The sequence below is a fragment of the Pseudopipra pipra genome, chromosome 13 (genome assembly GCF_036250125.1).
Source record: "Pseudopipra pipra isolate bDixPip1 chromosome 13, bDixPip1.hap1, whole genome shotgun sequence".
In the NCBI taxonomy this organism is placed as follows: domain Eukaryota; kingdom Metazoa; phylum Chordata; class Aves; order Passeriformes; family Pipridae; genus Pseudopipra; species Pseudopipra pipra.
The window spans coordinates 11,079,931-11,097,719 of record NC_087561.1 but is presented as its reverse complement, the minus strand read 5'-3'; the positions used below and the strand labels follow the sequence as shown (position 1 = coordinate 11,097,719).

General features: G+C 51.2%; 1 protein-coding gene across 1 annotated transcript in view; it reads left to right on the top strand.

Annotated features, from left to right (window-relative positions):
• Positions 1–13,978: 13,978 nt before the first annotated feature.
• The window catches only part of GPC4 (glypican 4), a 67,007-nt gene continuing 63,196 nt past the window's right edge, over positions 13,979–17,789 (top strand). Inside the window, exon 1 of the mRNA XM_064670007.1 lies at positions 13,979–14,427. Within this exon, the coding sequence (XP_064526077.1) occupies positions 14,067–14,427 (361 nt within the window). The 5' untranslated portion in view covers positions 13,979–14,066. The remainder of the gene's footprint in view (positions 14,428–17,789) is intronic.

The window sequence follows — 17,789 nt, the reverse complement described above, 5'->3', positions numbered from 1 at the left end:
TGCCTTGGTGGGAATTTCCTTGACCTTTCCAGCAGCACTGCAGCTTAATGATTGACAAATACTGCTAAAGCTTTACCAGATCACACACCACACACCTTAGAAGCAGGTGTCTATTCCCAGAAACCCAGGGATTTTTCAGTTTGAGCTCCACAGCTGGGGGTGACTCGGCTGGTCATCCTCCCGGTATGTTATTTGTTCCCTTAGCGACGAGCTAGGTATGGAGGTATCAGGAGGATGGAATCTGCAGCTGGAGGAGAATGAAGTGAAATCATCTTGCTGGAGGATGCTTGCTGGTCTTCAGCATGGGAATTTGGTTTTTCTATTATGGTGTGAGATGTGGTGAAACTCTTCATATGAAGAGAAGCAGTGGGTTTTGTTCAGCTCCATTCTGTGGCTTGCTCATAGGAGACCTCCCTAAGAAGCAGAAGAAAAAAACAACCTAAACCCACAAACAACCCCCTAAATAAGCTTGTAAGAATGTTACTAAGGACATTCCCTGGAAATGAGGTAACTAAAATTTTGGTATAGGCAGATGAAGCAGCCATGGGCTGTTTATAGAGTCAGCAAATTTACTGCTGTCAAAAAAAAAAAAAAAAAAAAAAAAAAAAAAAAGAAAAAACCAAACAGAAAAGCAGTCGGTATTAATCAAATATAGTTTATTTTGTCAAACACTGCATCCTTTTGAAAATAAACATCTTGGTGTTGTTTTGCTGAGAGCATGCTAGGATCTGAAGTACACATCCATACCTTGGGGCTGCAAAGCTAAGTGTGCCACAGTCCTTCCCAATGGCTAATGCCATTCCCCTGAAAGCTGTTGTGTCCGGCTCCTGGAGGGGCTCCCAATGGAGCATGTGCCAGCCCTCCAGCCCAAAAGGTTTGGAAAGGAGAAAACATGCTTGTTGCTGTGGGGTTTTTCCTGCTGGGCGCCGTGTGGTGTGGTGGGAGCTGGCGCTAGTACCCAGGAGCACTTTGTGGGGAAGGAAGGGCCCTGTTAGGGACTATTCAGGGTTATTTCAGATGTTCCTTGGAGGCCACAGGGACACAGAAGACTTCTCCCAAATGATCCAGGACATTACCAGTGTTGAAAACCAGATTTTTCATAGCAGAAGTACGGATTTAGCCTCAACCTCCCAGTTTAGTGGCTGTCTCCTCCCTTGTAGGAGCCCAGCAGAGACCTCAACAACTTCTTGCAATGAGTCAACACATTTGGGGATCTCTGCCAGTGGTTTTTGTTTGCTTTCATGTCTTCTTTGCTGTTATTATTTCAGCATGCAAAGATGCTGCACATCCAGAAAGGAAATCACTGCTGGATCCAAGCAGCACAACCACCCTTCGCACCCAGCTCTCTGCAGGGAAATCACCATAAAGAAGTCAAAAAGCCTGCCTGTAGCAGCCTGTATCCCTTCAGTGTCATATTATATTACCATCCACCATGTTAGCAAATGGGAAAATAAACATGGGCTGGATAGCAAAGCAAGAGGCTGTTTAATTACAGATGTGAAGAAGAATGACGTTTGTGTACATTCCATCCAGAAGTGGATTAAAGTGGTGACCTTTCCCGTGGTGTGAAACGGGTTTGTTGTGGAGCACAGGCATCTCATGTCAGTTCAAGATCTGCCAGACATTTTGTTGCCCCTGTTGTTTATGGTTAATGTTGGATGATGTCTCTTGAATCTGAATCTCAGCAGCTGACAGCATTTTCTGAGAACTTGTCATCTGGACTCTATCTAGCAAAATTCCTGGTATTGGGTGTATTTGTTCCCATTTGATGGAAAAACAAAGTTTTATGGAAAAAAAACAAGTAAAGGGAGGATGGTGGCATTAGTGACTCATGATGTTGAGCTGAAACTTGTGGAATGATCCAGGATTTGGCCCAAGGTGCCAGACCCGTGGCATAAGTTACTGCTATTGCCTGTCAGTGTGTGTGGGATAAACACGTCCTGGGTGTGGTAGTCAGCGCAGACACTTTGCCGTGCTAGTGCCACAGAGCCATCAGGGATGGCCTTGCTGTGCTTGGCTTCCTGTGACCATATCAAAGGACAGGGATACTGTTGCCTTTGTCAGCGCTTCCAGCAAATTCTGGTGGCCTGGAAGGCCAGGCTGGGCACCACAGAGCTGGGAGTTGCTGTCTCATGGAGGAGCAGAGGTGCTAATTGGCCTGGGTAATTGCAGAGAGGGTCAGATCAGGTCTGCAGGTGGACACTGGTTTGTTAATGAAGGACCGATGGCAGCAAGGGGGCTGCTCTGTGCCTGTAACTAGCAGTTCTTTCCTTAATTGCTGCCTCTTAACAAGGCACAGCTCCGAAAGGATTTGGGGTGGTGCTGTCCTGAGCTCCTACCAGCCAGCCTGCCTGGTTTCAGGGAGCCAGTGGGTGCTTTGCTCTGAGCTAGATGCATTTCAGTGCCCAAGGCTGGGGTACAGGGCAGCCCTGTCTTGCTTCCCCATGGCACTGGGGTGAGGGGCAACAGCTGCTGCGTGGACTTGGGTTTTTGCCCTCTCACTACCTTAGGATGCTCCTGCAGAGAGCGAGGGAGACCGAGGCCTGGGCTAGGAAATGGTGACCCCCTTTTCAACCATGGCAGAGATAGCACCTTTCTGAGAGGCACAACAGGAAGGAAAGCCATGGCTCCAGGCTGTGCTCTGGCCTGCAGCGATGCTGCTGGGGCCTGGACAAGTCCAGGGGTCCCTAATGTAAGGCTGCTCTGGGAGGGAGAAATTCCATCAGCATAACAGGGATTGCCTTCAAACTAGGGGTGATCCAGCAGAAAGGTCGGACAGGGAAATGAGCTGGGCTGCACAGGGTGGCTGCATCACACAGCTTGGAGGCAAATGTTTAGCAGCAGCATATTTGCTGGTGAAAGAATAACTAGAGACATGGGTCTTGCACCTTTTAAACACCCCAAGTCTGCGGACTGTGAAAGCGGAGATGGGATTTGCATGCTGCTTTATTTAGTATTATAAAAGCTGTGCTGCGCTTATGGAAACCACCCTGCAGACACCAAATGTGTGACCACAAAAAAACCCAAAAAAAGTTTAAAAAAAAAGCAGAGAAGTGGAGAAAAAACTCTCATCACCAGTGCCCCATCCTGCTCTCTGGGGCATTGCTCAAGGCGAAGCTATTGCTTCCCCTCATGCTGTTGCTGCGTGACGAGGTTGAAGGATTTCACTACTGATAATTTATGTCTTTTCCCAGGACAGACAAACAAGCCCACTGAAGTTGGGGACTAAGTTGTCCCTCTGCAGGGCCACTGCTTAGTGGGGTGGAGGTAACAGGCACAGGGGGAGATGGCAGCAGCTGCCAAAGGTGGTGTGAGCCAATGTCCTCAGTTTTGGAGGGCCAAGCAAGGGGTGAAGGAGAGGCAGGAGCACTGGGAGGTCTCAGAACAGGGTGCAGATAGGGTGTGAGCACTGAGGGAAGGAGGGGACCCCGAACTGCTCTGTATGTGGCTGTTGGACTGTCTTGGTGTCACATCCCTCTGCAGAGACCTCCAAAACAGTCACTCACCCCTGGGGAGACCCCTTGTATGTGATAATAATAAGCATAACAGGAATAATAACCAAAATAATAACAATGGTAATAATAATAACAACCACCAGTGCTCCCTAGCTCATCCTGCATGCTTACTCAAACCTCTGTGTGGTTTCCATGCTTCCTGCCTGAAACTTTTTTTACAGCCTTTGAAGAATGATCATTTTAAGCAAGATATAGACAGATCATTTAATTATTTTTAAGGAGACTGATTGATCCCACTGCCTGATGGGCTGCCAGACTCCAGCTCTGGCGACTGTCTGGCAGAAGCTCCTGGTCATTGTGGTCTTGACCTGCTAATCCAATTCCTAAAGTAGTAACTCAAGGTCCTGATGTTCCTGTCTGCTGACAGTGGGATAAGTGGATTCCCTGACCGCTGTTTAGAGGGCTTTTACCACCTCTTTTACACAGCCTCACATGGTATTTTGGTTCTTGATCTTGTTCCTGACAGCGTGGGATGGGCGTGGGGATGGTTTGCAGGGCTGCTGGGAGTGCCTGGATAGGCTCTGGGATCCTGAGCCCCCCCTGGCTTGTTCCCGTTACTGCTGTGAAACCCAAGGGAAGAGCTGGCTGCGTGAGCAGGGGCAGCCGCGGCTCAGGCAATAAAATCACTGCTGCCGGAGGTGCAAAGGAAGGTCAGAGCAAGGCACGGCCAGCATGTTTTTCAGAGGGTGTCTGGAACACGCAGGAGGGATAAGGGGATGCTGTGCAGGTCAGTCTGGCCAAACTTGCTCTGCCCCTTTCAAGGGGTCTCCACCAAAGCTGTTTCTCCCTGGGTAATGTTTGGCCAAGGGATTTGAGCAGTTTGTGGTGCTCCATCCCAAAGCAGTCACAGTTAGACAAAGTGTTAAGTAAAAAATAATTTGCTCGATGTTACTGTGTGATGAGCCCTGTGGTGTTCAGTGTGGAAAGGTGCTGATGCTTCAACTTCCATTGTGTTCCCATGCTCTTTTTCCTGTCTGCCTCCTCCCTTCCATGGGGTCCTGGGCAGGTACACACCAACGTTGATGTCCAGGCTAATTAAGCCCTTTGTTTTATATTTTTTCTACTTGAAAGTGTCCCTCAGAGAGGCCAGATGCTCTTGCTTTAGAAGCACACTTCTTTTGGGGGCTGAGAACATCCCCAGCCCCAATGTTGCTATCGCAGGAGGGCACCTTACCTGCGATAAGGTAAGGGTAAATGGGTCATTGCTCCAAACAACAGGAGGGTGCTGAGGCAGAAGGGGAGGCTGGTGAAGCTGCCCTCTGTGAGGGGTGGCCAGTGAAGGCTCTGCCAGAGCTCCCTGGCCCTTTGGTGACAGGGGCTCATGTGGGCTGCAGCTCATACACCTTCGGTGAGCCTATTTTGGGACAAGGCTGGCTTCCCACACCCTCTGCTCATCCAGCTGCAAGGTGGACATGCTCTGGAGAGGAGGGACAGCTTGTGGGGCCAGGGATGGAGATGAAGGAACACAACCAGAGGGAGAGGTGGACACAGTGGGGGCTGGCAACTTGTCCATAAGGTCCAAGCCAAGCCTCTTGTCTGCACAACCCACCTCTGGCAAGACACAGACAGCAGCTGCACCATGTCCCAGCAATGGAGGAGCTCATCCTGTGCTAGTCCTGCAGTTGAGATGTGGCTTAAGTGACTTGGGAGCGTGTCTGTGCCTCTGGGACATGTGTGCCAGCTTATAGGCTCTGGAAAAAACCACACATAGGAGCTGGTGTCATCGTAAATGTCATCCCAGCAGTGTTCAAGCTGGTGAACGAGCCAGGCCTGCCTTAGAAACCAAATTAAATTTAAAGGAATTTTTAAATTAAGAAATAATTAATTTGGATTTCCATTCCTGCCATCTGGTTTTGCATGATTTGGGTGTGAGTTTTCAGTTTTCCCACTGCAGCCATGGGACTTGGGAAAAAAAAAGCAATCTCTTTAAAGAGCTGAGACAACACTTTCAAGTGCCGGGCACTTACACCAAGTATTGTGAAACTTAAATTGCAGGAGCTCAGCATTGCTTACGGTTACTTTCAGACCCGTGTCGCAGAAGAGGAGCAGGCACACAGCTACCTGATGGTTTGCTTTCTCAACCGAAACAAAGATGTGAGTCACAATGAAATTTTCCACAAGGAGCATTTTTTTGTCTGTTACTACAAAAAACTGCTGACTGGCTTTTTTCCCCCCCATGTCCGTGATTCTGTGGTGAGAATCTGCAACACAGGCTCCACGGGGGATGGTTGTTTTGGGGGGGACAGGGTGGTGAGGGTGCTGCAAAGAGGAGAGATGGCAATTTTGTACACAGGCAGTTTTGGAAGCGAGACATGAGTATGCCACAGAGGGGACATCCCTGGAGCTGCTGTTTCAGACCAAGGTGGAGCCAAGAGGGTACAAATTGTGGATGTAACAGCCAGCAGGACGCCATCACCTCCTTTAAGTCACCCTTCCCCTCAGGAAGGAGTTGTGGGGCTGTGCGCAGCCTTGCACTGGTCATCCTGGGAGGTTCCTCCACACCTGGGGATACTGAGCACTGCTTCCATGCGGGCTCTGGAAAGTGGAAAAGGTAGCAAGAAAAATCCTTTCTTCTTCTCCTTTATTTTTTTTTTCTCTCTCCCTCTCTTTTTTCTTCCCCCATCCTGCCCTGGATTTGTCTGGAGGCCAAGGGCTCTCCCAGCCCACCTGCCAGATTTCCAGGGAATGGGAGGGCACAGGAGGGGCAGTCTTGCCAGGCAGCCCTCCACACCCCCGTGGCAGGATGGCCAGGACAGCATCAAAGGGACAGTGGTGCTCCCACCATCCCCATCCCGTGTGGGGCACACGCTCCTGGCCCCGTGGCGCGGGACCACCCACACCGCCTGCACATCAATCAGCCCCGGCTGAATCCCGCCACTGGCCACCTCCCTGACCCCACTATCTCCCTCCTTTTCCCCTGGGATTCAAGTGCAAATGCCTCAGGCCATGGGCTGTACAGCCCCTACCACTGTCCTCGGCCCTCAAGGTCTGCCTGGGCTGATGTGGGATCTCCCTCCAGCTGCGAGACCACCATGTCCTGGCTGATTTACAGCAGGAAACATCGACCTGCGGGCTGATATTTTTTCTTTTTTTTTTTTTTTTCTTTTCTTTCTTCCCTCCTGATCAGCTAGTGCAATAAAACTTTCATTTTTTCCCCCTTCTTTCTGCACAATCTGTGCCCAAACCGCAATATTGGTTAAAAATATCATCTGTGAGAGGAAAAGGCAAATAAATGAGCACATCAAAGCCAGCAGCCCGGGGCCGTTGGGTTGGGAGAAGAAATAGGGCCAGGCCCTGGGCCCATTATCTTGCTGATATCTAATGCCACCACTTCAGAGTGTGAGAATGGAGCCTTTTTTTTCCGCAGCAGAGCGTACTGGCCCCGCTGGTGTTTGGGAGCACAAAGGCCGCCATCCACCCCAGCTCTCAAGACAGACTGTTGACATGTTGCTCTCAGATTTCATTCCTGAAAATCTGGAACTTTATGCCGAACAAATAACATGATCTTTTTCCTTCATCTGGAAAGGATAAAAACAATTGCTGGCACTCTGAGCAGATCACTCTTTCTTTTCCTCCCTCCTCCCTCCTGCTTTCTTTGCAAGACCCAACTTTCTACCCACAAGTCACAACTCGCATATTTTCATTTGAAAACTTTAAACCATGGGGGGTGAGAGGCAAGAGTGGAGGGGAATGAAAAAAGATTAAAAAAGAAGGATTTCAAGGAGCAATAGTACAACCATGAATGTCTGGCAGCCCATATTCTGCCCCAGCCCTGCTGGACAAGGAGGATGGAGCCAAAGGCAAAGCATTTGCCATTTAGGGGGGACAGGGGCAAGGGATGCACATTCCTGCTGTGGTATGGATGGTACTTGATCCATTTTAGGGTGGGATGGTGGGGAAGGTTGCACCCTCTAGAAACCACATTGCACCCTGGCATCAAACCTGGAATGGGGACACAAGCTGTGACCACTTCGGTCCAAGGCAAAATCTGGTCAATCCTCCTCAAGCAATGGGACTTGAGCTGACACTCACCCTGCATCCTGTCCCCCAGGGCTACTCCTTCATGGGTTTTGCTTTCAGCATGGCATTGTTGGGAGAGGAGCCACTTCACACTGGCCAGCCAGCCCAGTGATCTGGAGGGCAAGCAGGGTGTATGCTGCCAGTACCTTCTGCATTTTAAGGAAGTTTTGTTTCCTTTCACCTTTGTAAACATATCCATTTTCCACTCTGTGTTTACAAATTCTTTTGAAATAGCCTTTAAACAGAATTAAGAGTGCCTGGGGGTAAAAAAAATATTTGTTTAATCATTCTTTATTTTTATATATAATTATTTTATTGATACTGAAGCCTGGTGCCGAATGGGACGTGTCCTGCTCAGAGCTGGTGCTCCCCTTGCTCTCTTTTGACCTGTTTTGCCTCCCATGTCCCAGGTGATATTAAAGGGGTTGGCCACTTCTGTTCCCCTCCACTAACAAAAACCTCAAAGCCAGTGACGTGCATCCCTGCTGGAACGAGGCAGATGTCTACAAACGAAGAGCTTGCTGGACCAGTGCCCAGGTGGAAGCGCTTTGAGGGGAATGAAAGGCCCCAGATGAAGTGCTGGCTGCAGTAATTAGGATCTCTGGAGCTCCCCCTGGCAAGCTCACACTGATTTTTCAAGTTCTCAGACACAAACTCTGACCTCCCTGCTGACCATCGCGGTGCAGCTGCATCCCTGGACAAGCACAGCTTGACCTGGAGCATCACAGAAACCAGGACTGCTGGTGGAAACCACCCTCCTGCCCAGAGGTAGCAGCTGCCATGAGTGGTGATGCCTGGTGTCAGAGGGAACCAGGACAGTCTTGCTGACAACTGTGGAGCAACCAGCTCCCTCTCCTCCTGGCTCGGCTCCATGGTGTTTTGGCTGGCACAAGGGAGCTCAGGTGATACACAGCTATTACTCATTTTTAAGTAGTGCCAACTGGCTGGGTTATCTGCTGCTCTGAACATGCCTCTCTCCCTCTCTCTCCTTTCCATGTTGGAGAGTACTTCCTCCTGGTCCAAACAGTGCTTGGGGTTGTTCCCTCTGTCCCAGGTCTGCAGGGACTGAGGCCACACAGCCAGCAGGGCCAACAACAGCAACAGGGAGCCATCTCCAGCCATGCCATGCTGTGCCAGCTGCACGTGCCAAGAGCTCTGGGCTCTGATGAGAGGAGGGTATGTTTTCTCCATGTACAGGAGATAGGAGGAAAAAGATAGCTGGCTTGAATTGTGGCCAGGGAGGTTTAGGTTAGCCATTAAGAAATGCTTTTGTGCAATAAGATCCTGTGTTGGTAGCTAGGACAGACTGTGCAGTCTTGATTGAGGAGGGATTTTTAGAACAGACAGGGAGAGGACAGCTTGAGGTCGGTCCTGCTGGGCCAGGGAGGGAGGCATCAGCTGTCTGAAGCTTTTTCCAGTCCTAATCTCTGCAGCTCTGGGGTTTTGTGACCCCCCCCAGCTGGGTGACAAGCTTATCTGTGGACCAGGAGGCTGCACATTCTGGAGCATGTGGGCTGGCCTGCCACTGCTCACAGCACCCACAAACCTTGCTCTGCCCCTGCTCTGCCAGCACCCACCCTGTCCCAGGCTGACACTGGCATTGAAACAACTCTTAAAAGGGGAATAAAAGCAAAAAAAATCAGCCCAGGCAGTGATACCTGCTGTAAATATAGCTAAAGTGTCCAAGGGAGGGCTGAGCAGGGATGGGATGCTGTTTGGACTGGATGGAAATGCAAGAATGAGCTGTGGGCTTTTTTCCTCTGTCATCCTTGAATTGTGCTATTCATCTTCTCCCCTGCCCTGAACCACTGCTTCCCCTCCACCCTCGCCCCTGCACTCCATGCACTCCCCACTTCCACCCCACTTCATGTCCATAGGAAGATGTGGGTGGAGAATTAAACATCATGGCTGTAATTCACGTTGAGAAAGGCCTGGGTGAGGCAGATACAAGGTCCCATCTCACCTCCCATACTCCTTGGTGGCAGCCAGACATAAGGCCACCAGGGTCAGGTAGGATGGGGATGTGTCCCCAGGAATGCTGGGCTGTGGAAGGGGTGCAGGTGAGTCAGTGTGGATCCAGGATGCCAGCCCAGCTGCCAGCATCAGTCTAGTGAGCCATGTGGTGGCCACTGGGGAGACACTGGCCTGGGGACCCTCTCTGCACCCCCAAATGGGGGAATGGGGAGGAGAGAAAGCCATGGCCGGCTCTGGAGCAATGGTGACTGACATTCATTTGCCAGGAATCTGTTGGGGAATATTTTTATCTGCTGGGTGTGAGTGTGCTACACGTCAGAGCCATCTGCCACACATTCATTTTTGGGAGAGCTAGGAAGTGCAGGCATGAAAATCTGTGAAAGTGTGTGCATTCCTGTGCCCTTCAAAGCTGTACGTCCCCAGGTCTCCTCCTGTGGTGCCTGGGGACGGAGCTGGGATGACTTCTTGTCCTGCTGGGGGAGAGACAAACTCTTGTGTTCCGTAAAATGGAGGTGGTGTTGAACTCTGCACAGCAAGCCCAGTGCACTGCATGCTGGTTTGGACACGGGAAGGTGAGTGACACCCTGCAGCAGCCTCACTGCATGCCTGGCCTGATCCTCCATGTCCTTTTAGCACTTTTCCATCTCACCTCAGTGTGCACAGCACCTTGAACTCTGCTGGCATCGGCCCACCTGCAGAAGACAATAAGGAGCTAACCCTCCCCTTACCCCAGAGCCAAGCAGTTACTGTGGGAGGTTTCTGTTCACTGGATGGGGTCAAGGAGCCCTTGGATAAAAATAAGTGATAAAAATAAATGGAGACATCAGCCCATGCCGAAACACTGGATCTGCTCACCCTAAAATATCTGGCTGTTGACATTCAAAAATCAGATTCAGTTTGCAACTAGTGGAATCCCCTATCCTCGTGACAGATGCCCTGGATTAAACACCCCCAAATTTGTGGTATCTGGGGTTTTATCAAAGGAGACTGTTTCCACTCGAGCGTCCCTCATTCCAGCCTGGCTGCTCCACTGCAGAAATGCGCCTGGTTCGGGTTTACAATGAGCCATCTCCTGCTGATGAGATTGAGCTGGGAAGACGTGCCTGTCCAGTTCCCTTTCAACACTTTCTAACCTTCTTGTGGCTCAGACTTTCCTACCAGAGAGTAGGACTTAATCATCCTTAATGATAGCCAGGCCACGGATAGCATTCAGCCAGGTTTTCCTAAAGGGCTACATCTGAAATCTTTATCCAAGTACAGCCCCCTAGTAAACTCCCTGACAGACAACTGGAAACACTGCAGGGCTGTGGCAGACCTCTGGCCAGGACCAGAATTAAATCAAACCAAAAGCTTAAGCACTCATAGGACCTCAGAGGGACTTTTGAATGTAATTGGTGCTGTGGCTGGGCTTGGGATTCCTTTCTGCTGCCAAGATTTGCCAGTGCTAGAGGACTGCCCCATTCCCACCAACTTTAAGTTACAATTGATCCAGGGAATCCTGTGCAGATGGCAATTATTTGTATTAGTTTTTAATGCAAGCTGGTATATCACTGATGTGGACTCAGGTGATACCAATTAGATTTGTAGTGTTTTAACCACACCCCCCAGGAAGGGTTTGTGCTGATCCCTCTGGAGCAGATTCAAAGTAGTCTTAATTAAACTAATACAACTTTGCTGTGTGGATGAAGGCTCAGGCAGCAGCAGTACCACTGGAGGTCTGAGCTGGAGAGGAGAGGCAGCACATCGGAGAAAGGTGAAGAGCAACTGTGGAGAAATGTGTCTCCTCTGGCTTCTCCTTCTCTGCCCTTCCTTCTCTCCGAAAAGCTGGCAGCACTGCAACTTTTCTGCTGAATGAGATGGCGGAAATTTGAAATGCCAAGTTGTGCAAGGCCCGTGGCATACGCTGGAAGAGGCTCTGGGCAGACGCAATGCGGGTGATGTCACCTTGTCTCCGTCTCCTGCGCCAGGGCCAGTGATGGCTGTGCCAGCAGGTCCTCGCTGCTGCTGCTCTGCCCAGCCAGGGGTGCCCACACTGCTCTTAGTGACACATTGGGATCCACAAAACAACAGAGGAGACTCAGAGCTGACTGTGAGTGGGCACACCCAAAATGGCTCTGAGAGCCTTGCAGGCAGCATGAGAAGGGCCCTCTGCCAGGTAGGAATGGGGACATGATCCCTAGGATCGAGGAGCATCCTGCATCACCACAGCAGGCCTTGAAATATCTTCTGGGGCTGGAAAAGAAACACAGTCTGGGGGCAGAAACTGAAGGAGAGAAAAGAGGGGTTTGGGGGTCGTGGGAAGTCAGAAGTTTTCAGTCTTTTTAAAACTAAATGACAAGTTTTTCCCTTTGCTTTTCTCTGTTTTTCTCTCCTGGGAAACGGAGAGAAGTGGAGAAGGGAAATCGCTCGAGCGGTTTGGGATGAGGGGGCTGGGGAGGGTCTGCCAGATGTGCGAAAATGCTGGAGAAAGCAAAAAACTCAGAGAAAAATTTCTCTTTTGAGAGAGGCTACTTTTCTGTTCCTTAAAAAAAAAAGAAAAAAGAAAAAGAGTTTTTCATGAAAAATTTCAGGCAGTTCCATTGTTTTGCTGCAGCCTTTGATTTAACTACTTGAGCAAGTATTTGACAAAACCCTTCGTGTTTTTCAGGAGGTTCCTTAAATCCCGCCGAGGTATGGGATTATGAGAAACAACAAATGGCAAGCTGTCTCTAACCCCACAGACATTCTCACTCTCGTTTTCTCTCTCACTTTGGAATAAAAAATGCAGTGCTCCCTGCTGAGTTCTCTTTAAAATTCACATTGTCTCTTCAAATAAAGGCTGGGAGGGTGAGGTAGTGCTTTGAAAACCAGAACTCAGTCATACATTGCAGGGCCAGATCCTAGAGGATTATTCTCTCTCAGGACACTTTATAACTTCATGAGAACTTCTGGCCTGGCTTGTCTCACCAGCTTAGTGTGAGTGGCCCCAGCGGATGGCAAGGTGACTGAGGTCCCTACACCCCTTTCCACTGGGATGGCTGGATTTGTCTTTGGAGACATTTTAAACCATGATAAGGCAAACTCAATTTTTTTTGCCATGGGGATGGTGTGGCCCATTTGCTGTGCAGTCAGGGGATGCTCCCTGCAGAGGGAAGTCCTGCCACAGCAGCAACCTTTCCATCAAGGCTGGCGCAGGCCGGGCTGTGGTAATGTGGTTTTCCCCTGCTTTTGGTGTGATTCCTCAACTGCAGCAGCCTGTGCTGCCCCAGGGCTGTGGTGAGCTGCCAGCATCACCGCTGGAAAGCTCAGAACTGGATGAGCATCTTGTTCCCAGGAAAAGTGCTTGGCAGGACAGCATGGCTGCGCTTTGCTCTCACTGGGGAATTGAACAAAGGGGCTTTTCCTCTCGACCCACCTGGAGTTTCGGTGGCAAAAGCCTGGGAGCAAGGGGATGAAGCTGGCAACTTCCTTTGCTCTTGTTTCAGCCTGTCCTTCCCCAGTGCGGCAATGAGAGAAATGAGGACAACAAAGGAGCATATTGTATCGCAAACCACTGCACATTTCTGTTTCTTAAATGATGCTATCACCAGGCCACTACATTGTCCTGGGGCAAATGGCTCTGGGCTGAGACACAGCACTGAGCACAGACATGGATGCTGCAGCAGGGCAGAGCTCCCTGCACACCACCCGCACCCACGGGACAAGGACACCGAGACCTGACCATGCCAGACAAGGAGAAAGCCCCTCTAAGTGACATTGCAGCCCCTGAAATTATGATGGTGCCTGTCATTCTTGCAGTATGATTTCTGTGATTTTCAGTAAACAGAAGCAAGGAGCAATTGTTGGACTCTGGTCCAAGGGTTCAAGGGTTCAGCAGGGCTTGTTTACATCTATGCACATGTCTGTGTACAGGGCCTGGGGTGCAAAGCAGAGTGACTGGAGGACCTTGGTGTATGTGCTTGTGAGGCCTCTGTCCTGCTAAAGTCTTGGAAACAGAAGATTGGTGAAAAAAAAGTTGGTTTTGACAAGTCTTTTGCGCACATAGTTCAAACCTGTCACAACGATGTCAAAATTCATCAGCTTAGTGAACCTATTAAACCTGGGGCAGAGCTGAACCATCTACAGCTCCTGTCCAGGAGGCACAGCCAAGCCAGCCCTTCCAGCCACTCCGGGAAATCTTTCTTTCCCCTGGCGGGGCACTTCGGAGCTGGGGTGGGTGGGAGCGTGGGTGCCAGGTGGGAACTCCCGAAGCCGAGGAGCTCAGCCCCGGCTCCGGGAGGCGGCCGGGATGGGGGTGCTCGGGGTCCCCCGTCCGGGGCTGCGGGCACAGCCCGCGCTGTCCGCGGGAGGGGGCGCCCGCGCAGGGCCGGGCGGGCGGGCGGGCAGCCCGCCCCAGGCTCCGCTCCGCCTCGCTGGGCGGGCGGATCCCAGCTCCTGATTTTCCCGGGGGCTGCAGAGGCTTGTCCCGGCCCTGCGCGATCCTGCTTGGCTGCCGCCCTCCCCGCCTCCCTCCACCTCCTCCTCCTCCTCCTCCTCCTCCTCCTCCTCCTCCACCTCCTCCACCACCACCACCACCCCATGTGCTTCCTGCCGGGCCAAGTTCGCGGAGCGCCGCCGCACGTCGGGCCAGCGGAGCGGAGCCGCAGCGGAGCGGGGCGCGGGGCAGCGGGCGCGGCTGCTGCGCGGCGCGGCGGGGCAGGCTCGGCGGAGCGCCGGCTGCAGCCTCGGGGCGCGCTCGCCCGGCCCCGGCGGCCCCTGCCCGCCCGCACGATGCCGCGGCGGCGCGGCTGCCTGCCGCCCGTCCTGTGCGCGCTGGCCGCCCTCAGCCTGCCGCTGCTGCTGGCCGCCGAGCCCCGCGCCAAAAGTTGCTCCGAAGTGCGGAGGCTCTACGCCGCCAAGGGCTTCAGCCAGAGCGAGGCGCCCAGCCACGAGATCAGCGGTGAGTCGCGATCGTTGCTGCCGCCTTTGTGCGCGCCCGGCCCGGCCCCGCGGAGCGCGGGGTGAGCGCCGGGCAACCCTCGGCGCGGCTCCCCCCGCCCGGCTCCCCCTCCAGCGCGGGGCCCGGAGCTCGGCTCGGGGCGGGCTGCCCCGCTCGGCTCGGCTCGGCTCGGCTCGGCTGCCCGGAGCTCGGCGCCCATCCCGCGCGGTGGGTCCCGGCGCCCCCCGGCCGGGCCGTGCCGGAGCGCGGCGGGACCGCGCCTGTTGCCGGCCCCGCTCCCGGCTCGGCGGCGGCGGGGCGGGCGCTCCTGCCCTTGGGCCGCTGTTCGCCCCGGCGGGGAGCGGGCGGCCCGTCCCGCCCCGGTGCCCGGCGGCTGCTGACGGAGGGACCGAGACATGGCTCCCTGTTTTTTGTTTGTTTGGTTGGTTTTTTTCTTCCTTTCTTTTTCTTTCTTTCTTCCTGCCCTCCACCTTCGTCCCGAGGTACTCGCACATCCCGGGGACAGGAGTGATCGCAGCCGGCAGCAGTAGGAAATGGTAGCTAATGTGCTCACACCCAAAACATTTTATTCTTTTTGTTTCATCCTTCATCTCCCTCCCAGGGCCGCTGCTTTTATTTCCCCTTCTGAATGACCTACTGGACCGCATTCTCCGCGGAACAAAGGAAGTGCCTTTTTAGCTGGAATCCTCGGAGACCACCAAGGACTCCAGCTCATGCACTGCAATTTCGCACTACTTTCAACAATAACAAAAATGCATGACTGAATGGCTCAAAAATGTGGAGTGTTGGAGGCATTCATTTCGGTCTGGGACACTGTCACAACACAGACAGACCTCAAGTAAATACCTTTAGACGGCTCAGATAGAAGCTGGGGGTAATCTTTACCATTGGTGTGCCCTCCAGATATGCATACATTATCCTTTTCACTGACAAAATTAAAATAATTTCAGTTGCTTGTGCTTTTATATTGTCAGACTAATGATATGCTTTTAGCCTACATCTGTTTGAATAAAATTGCAGGCCCGTTTACTTCTCCAAGAAATATTTTAATGAGAAACGTCTGACTGGTTGCAGTTAAAATACTCTCTCCACCCTCCCTACTTCGTAAAATGGTCTCTAATAAATAGTCTTGAATTTGATTTGAGTCCAGCTCTCATCGGTGTAGGATCAGGACGTGAGCAGGCTTCCTCATAAGGTTTGGGAAGGTTTGACCTAGTCCTTATTTTATATATTGTTTAAGATGACTTGGTGAGCTTTGGAGAATGTCAGGAGTAGATCATGCTGACAGGGCTTCCATTTGAAGCTCTAAAGCTGTTGCCTGTTTGACCCTGTGCTTTTGAAATAAGAGGCCAGAGAAATGTGATGAGCAAGGTAAGATTATTTGACAAAAGAAGGGCTTTCTGCAATGACACACTGAAAATATTGGCTGGGTTAAGTCACTGTTCCAGGGGCACAGGGAGTCTGTGTCTGGCCTCGCCTGGAAAGCAACAGGTCTTGCAAAGTTACATTTAAAATGTTATCCTGCTCCCGCTGGGGTGTTTCTGAGAAGGTGGTGGAAAGGTGTGGAGGAGGTGTGCTTTGTACAGCTTTAAAGTGTGGTGTACCTCAGGTGTGACTGAACTTAAAATTAAACCTGGAGTGGGGTGCTACACCTGCTGCAGTTTCACGTTCCCCCTGTGAATTCATGTGGTTTTGGCATGGCTTGTGTTTAGAGGCTCTGGATCTTCCCTTTTGCTGTGCAGCTGGTGTATGCAGACTGTAACCACCAGTGCCATTGCTGGTGTTTAAGTTTCTGAGAGTAGGGAGCTTCACCTGCCATTGCCTTTGTGGGATCAGCACAGGGCACTGGTGTGCTGGGTGGGAAACACTGCCCGTGATAACGCTGGAGACTGAGGTCAGACATCAGGGCAAAAGGTCTGTGGTGTGTCTCGAAAAATGAGTCACTTGCCAAACCTTTGATTTCAGTTGGTGTTCCAGGTGATAAGCAGTGTGTTTTCCATCAGGAGGGTAAGTGAATTGGGAAGGCTGTTACCTGGGCGCCTGGCTATCGGTGAGAACAAGATAAATGCCTGTGAGGGAACGAGCCATGTCCTTGGACAAGTATCCCATTGGGATCATGGTGGAAATTCTGGATTTCTGCTTGGTAACACCTCTGCTCACTAAACTGTGGGGGAGGACAGGCTGGGGAGGGTTCAGTGGGCTGTGATGCTGATGGAATGACGTGCGGACACGTGGCTGCTTCTGGCATGAACTCATGTCTGAAGTCCATCAAGTCCTTTCTTAGATTTTTGTACTGGTTTGATGGATTATGCTTTATTGCATTCTCTTACAGAGTTGCTTTAGATCACAGTGCAGAGACAGAAATTTTCTAGCACCTTTCTGAAAAGGTGCCCTAAAAACTGTGGCAAATTCATTTCTGTAAGTGTAGTGACTTCTTTCTTGTCAGGGATTACTGATCCTACAAAATGTTGGCCTTGAATTGTCACAGTGAAGCAGCTGGATGGTGCCCCTGCACTGGGCTACATGACAACAAGTGAAACTCATCTTCACTGGATGGGCATGGAAGTCTTTTGGGGTTTAGCAGTATCTTGCATGGATTTTTTTGCCACATTTACATTCTTCTGGAGCAGTTGGTATGTACAACTTCTCTTTCTTTCAAGGAAGTGCCCAATCCAGCAGGCTTTTTATCTGTACCATTGCTATTTCAGTGGCATTAAAAGGCTATGTTCCTTGTCCATAATTACCCAGAAGTTCACCTTAATATTTGTTTAGACCAGGTTCAGGACCTAATTAGAATATGCATAAATAGCAGTTTATATCTCGCTGAAGTACCTAAGCATTTCTGAAAGAAGTGTGCAGCTGGTCAACTCACTGCAAGCTTGACAAGAGGTGTAAAATGTGTTATTTGTAGTGTGGGACTTCTAGAATTTGTTTCCTTTTATGTAGCCTTGGTGTTGGAGGTATAAAGACAGACTACTGCTGTGAATCTGTGTGGAAGCATTTCATGGCCCTTTGGTTGCCTTGTACCTGAGTGATCTTCAGTAGCTTCTGCACTTACAGCCCTGTGATGTATGTGTGGCAGAGCTCATGGTAGTGGTGAGATGCAATCTTGCTGGTGTTGCTGGAGAGGTCAGTGCTTGCGTAGACCTGATGTCTACATGGTTAGTTTGTGAAACCTGACTCTTGACAGTGTGTGGATAGTAGGTGCTGTGGGGAGAGCACCAGCCTGTAACTGCTTTTAAGATGACTTTTTAGCAGTTTCCCCAGGACAGGTCACATCTCAGGAAGGTCTAGGTCCTGCAGGCTGTAGTTGCTCACTTTGTTCAAACACTACCCAGAATGTGTCGCTCCTTGTTGATCCC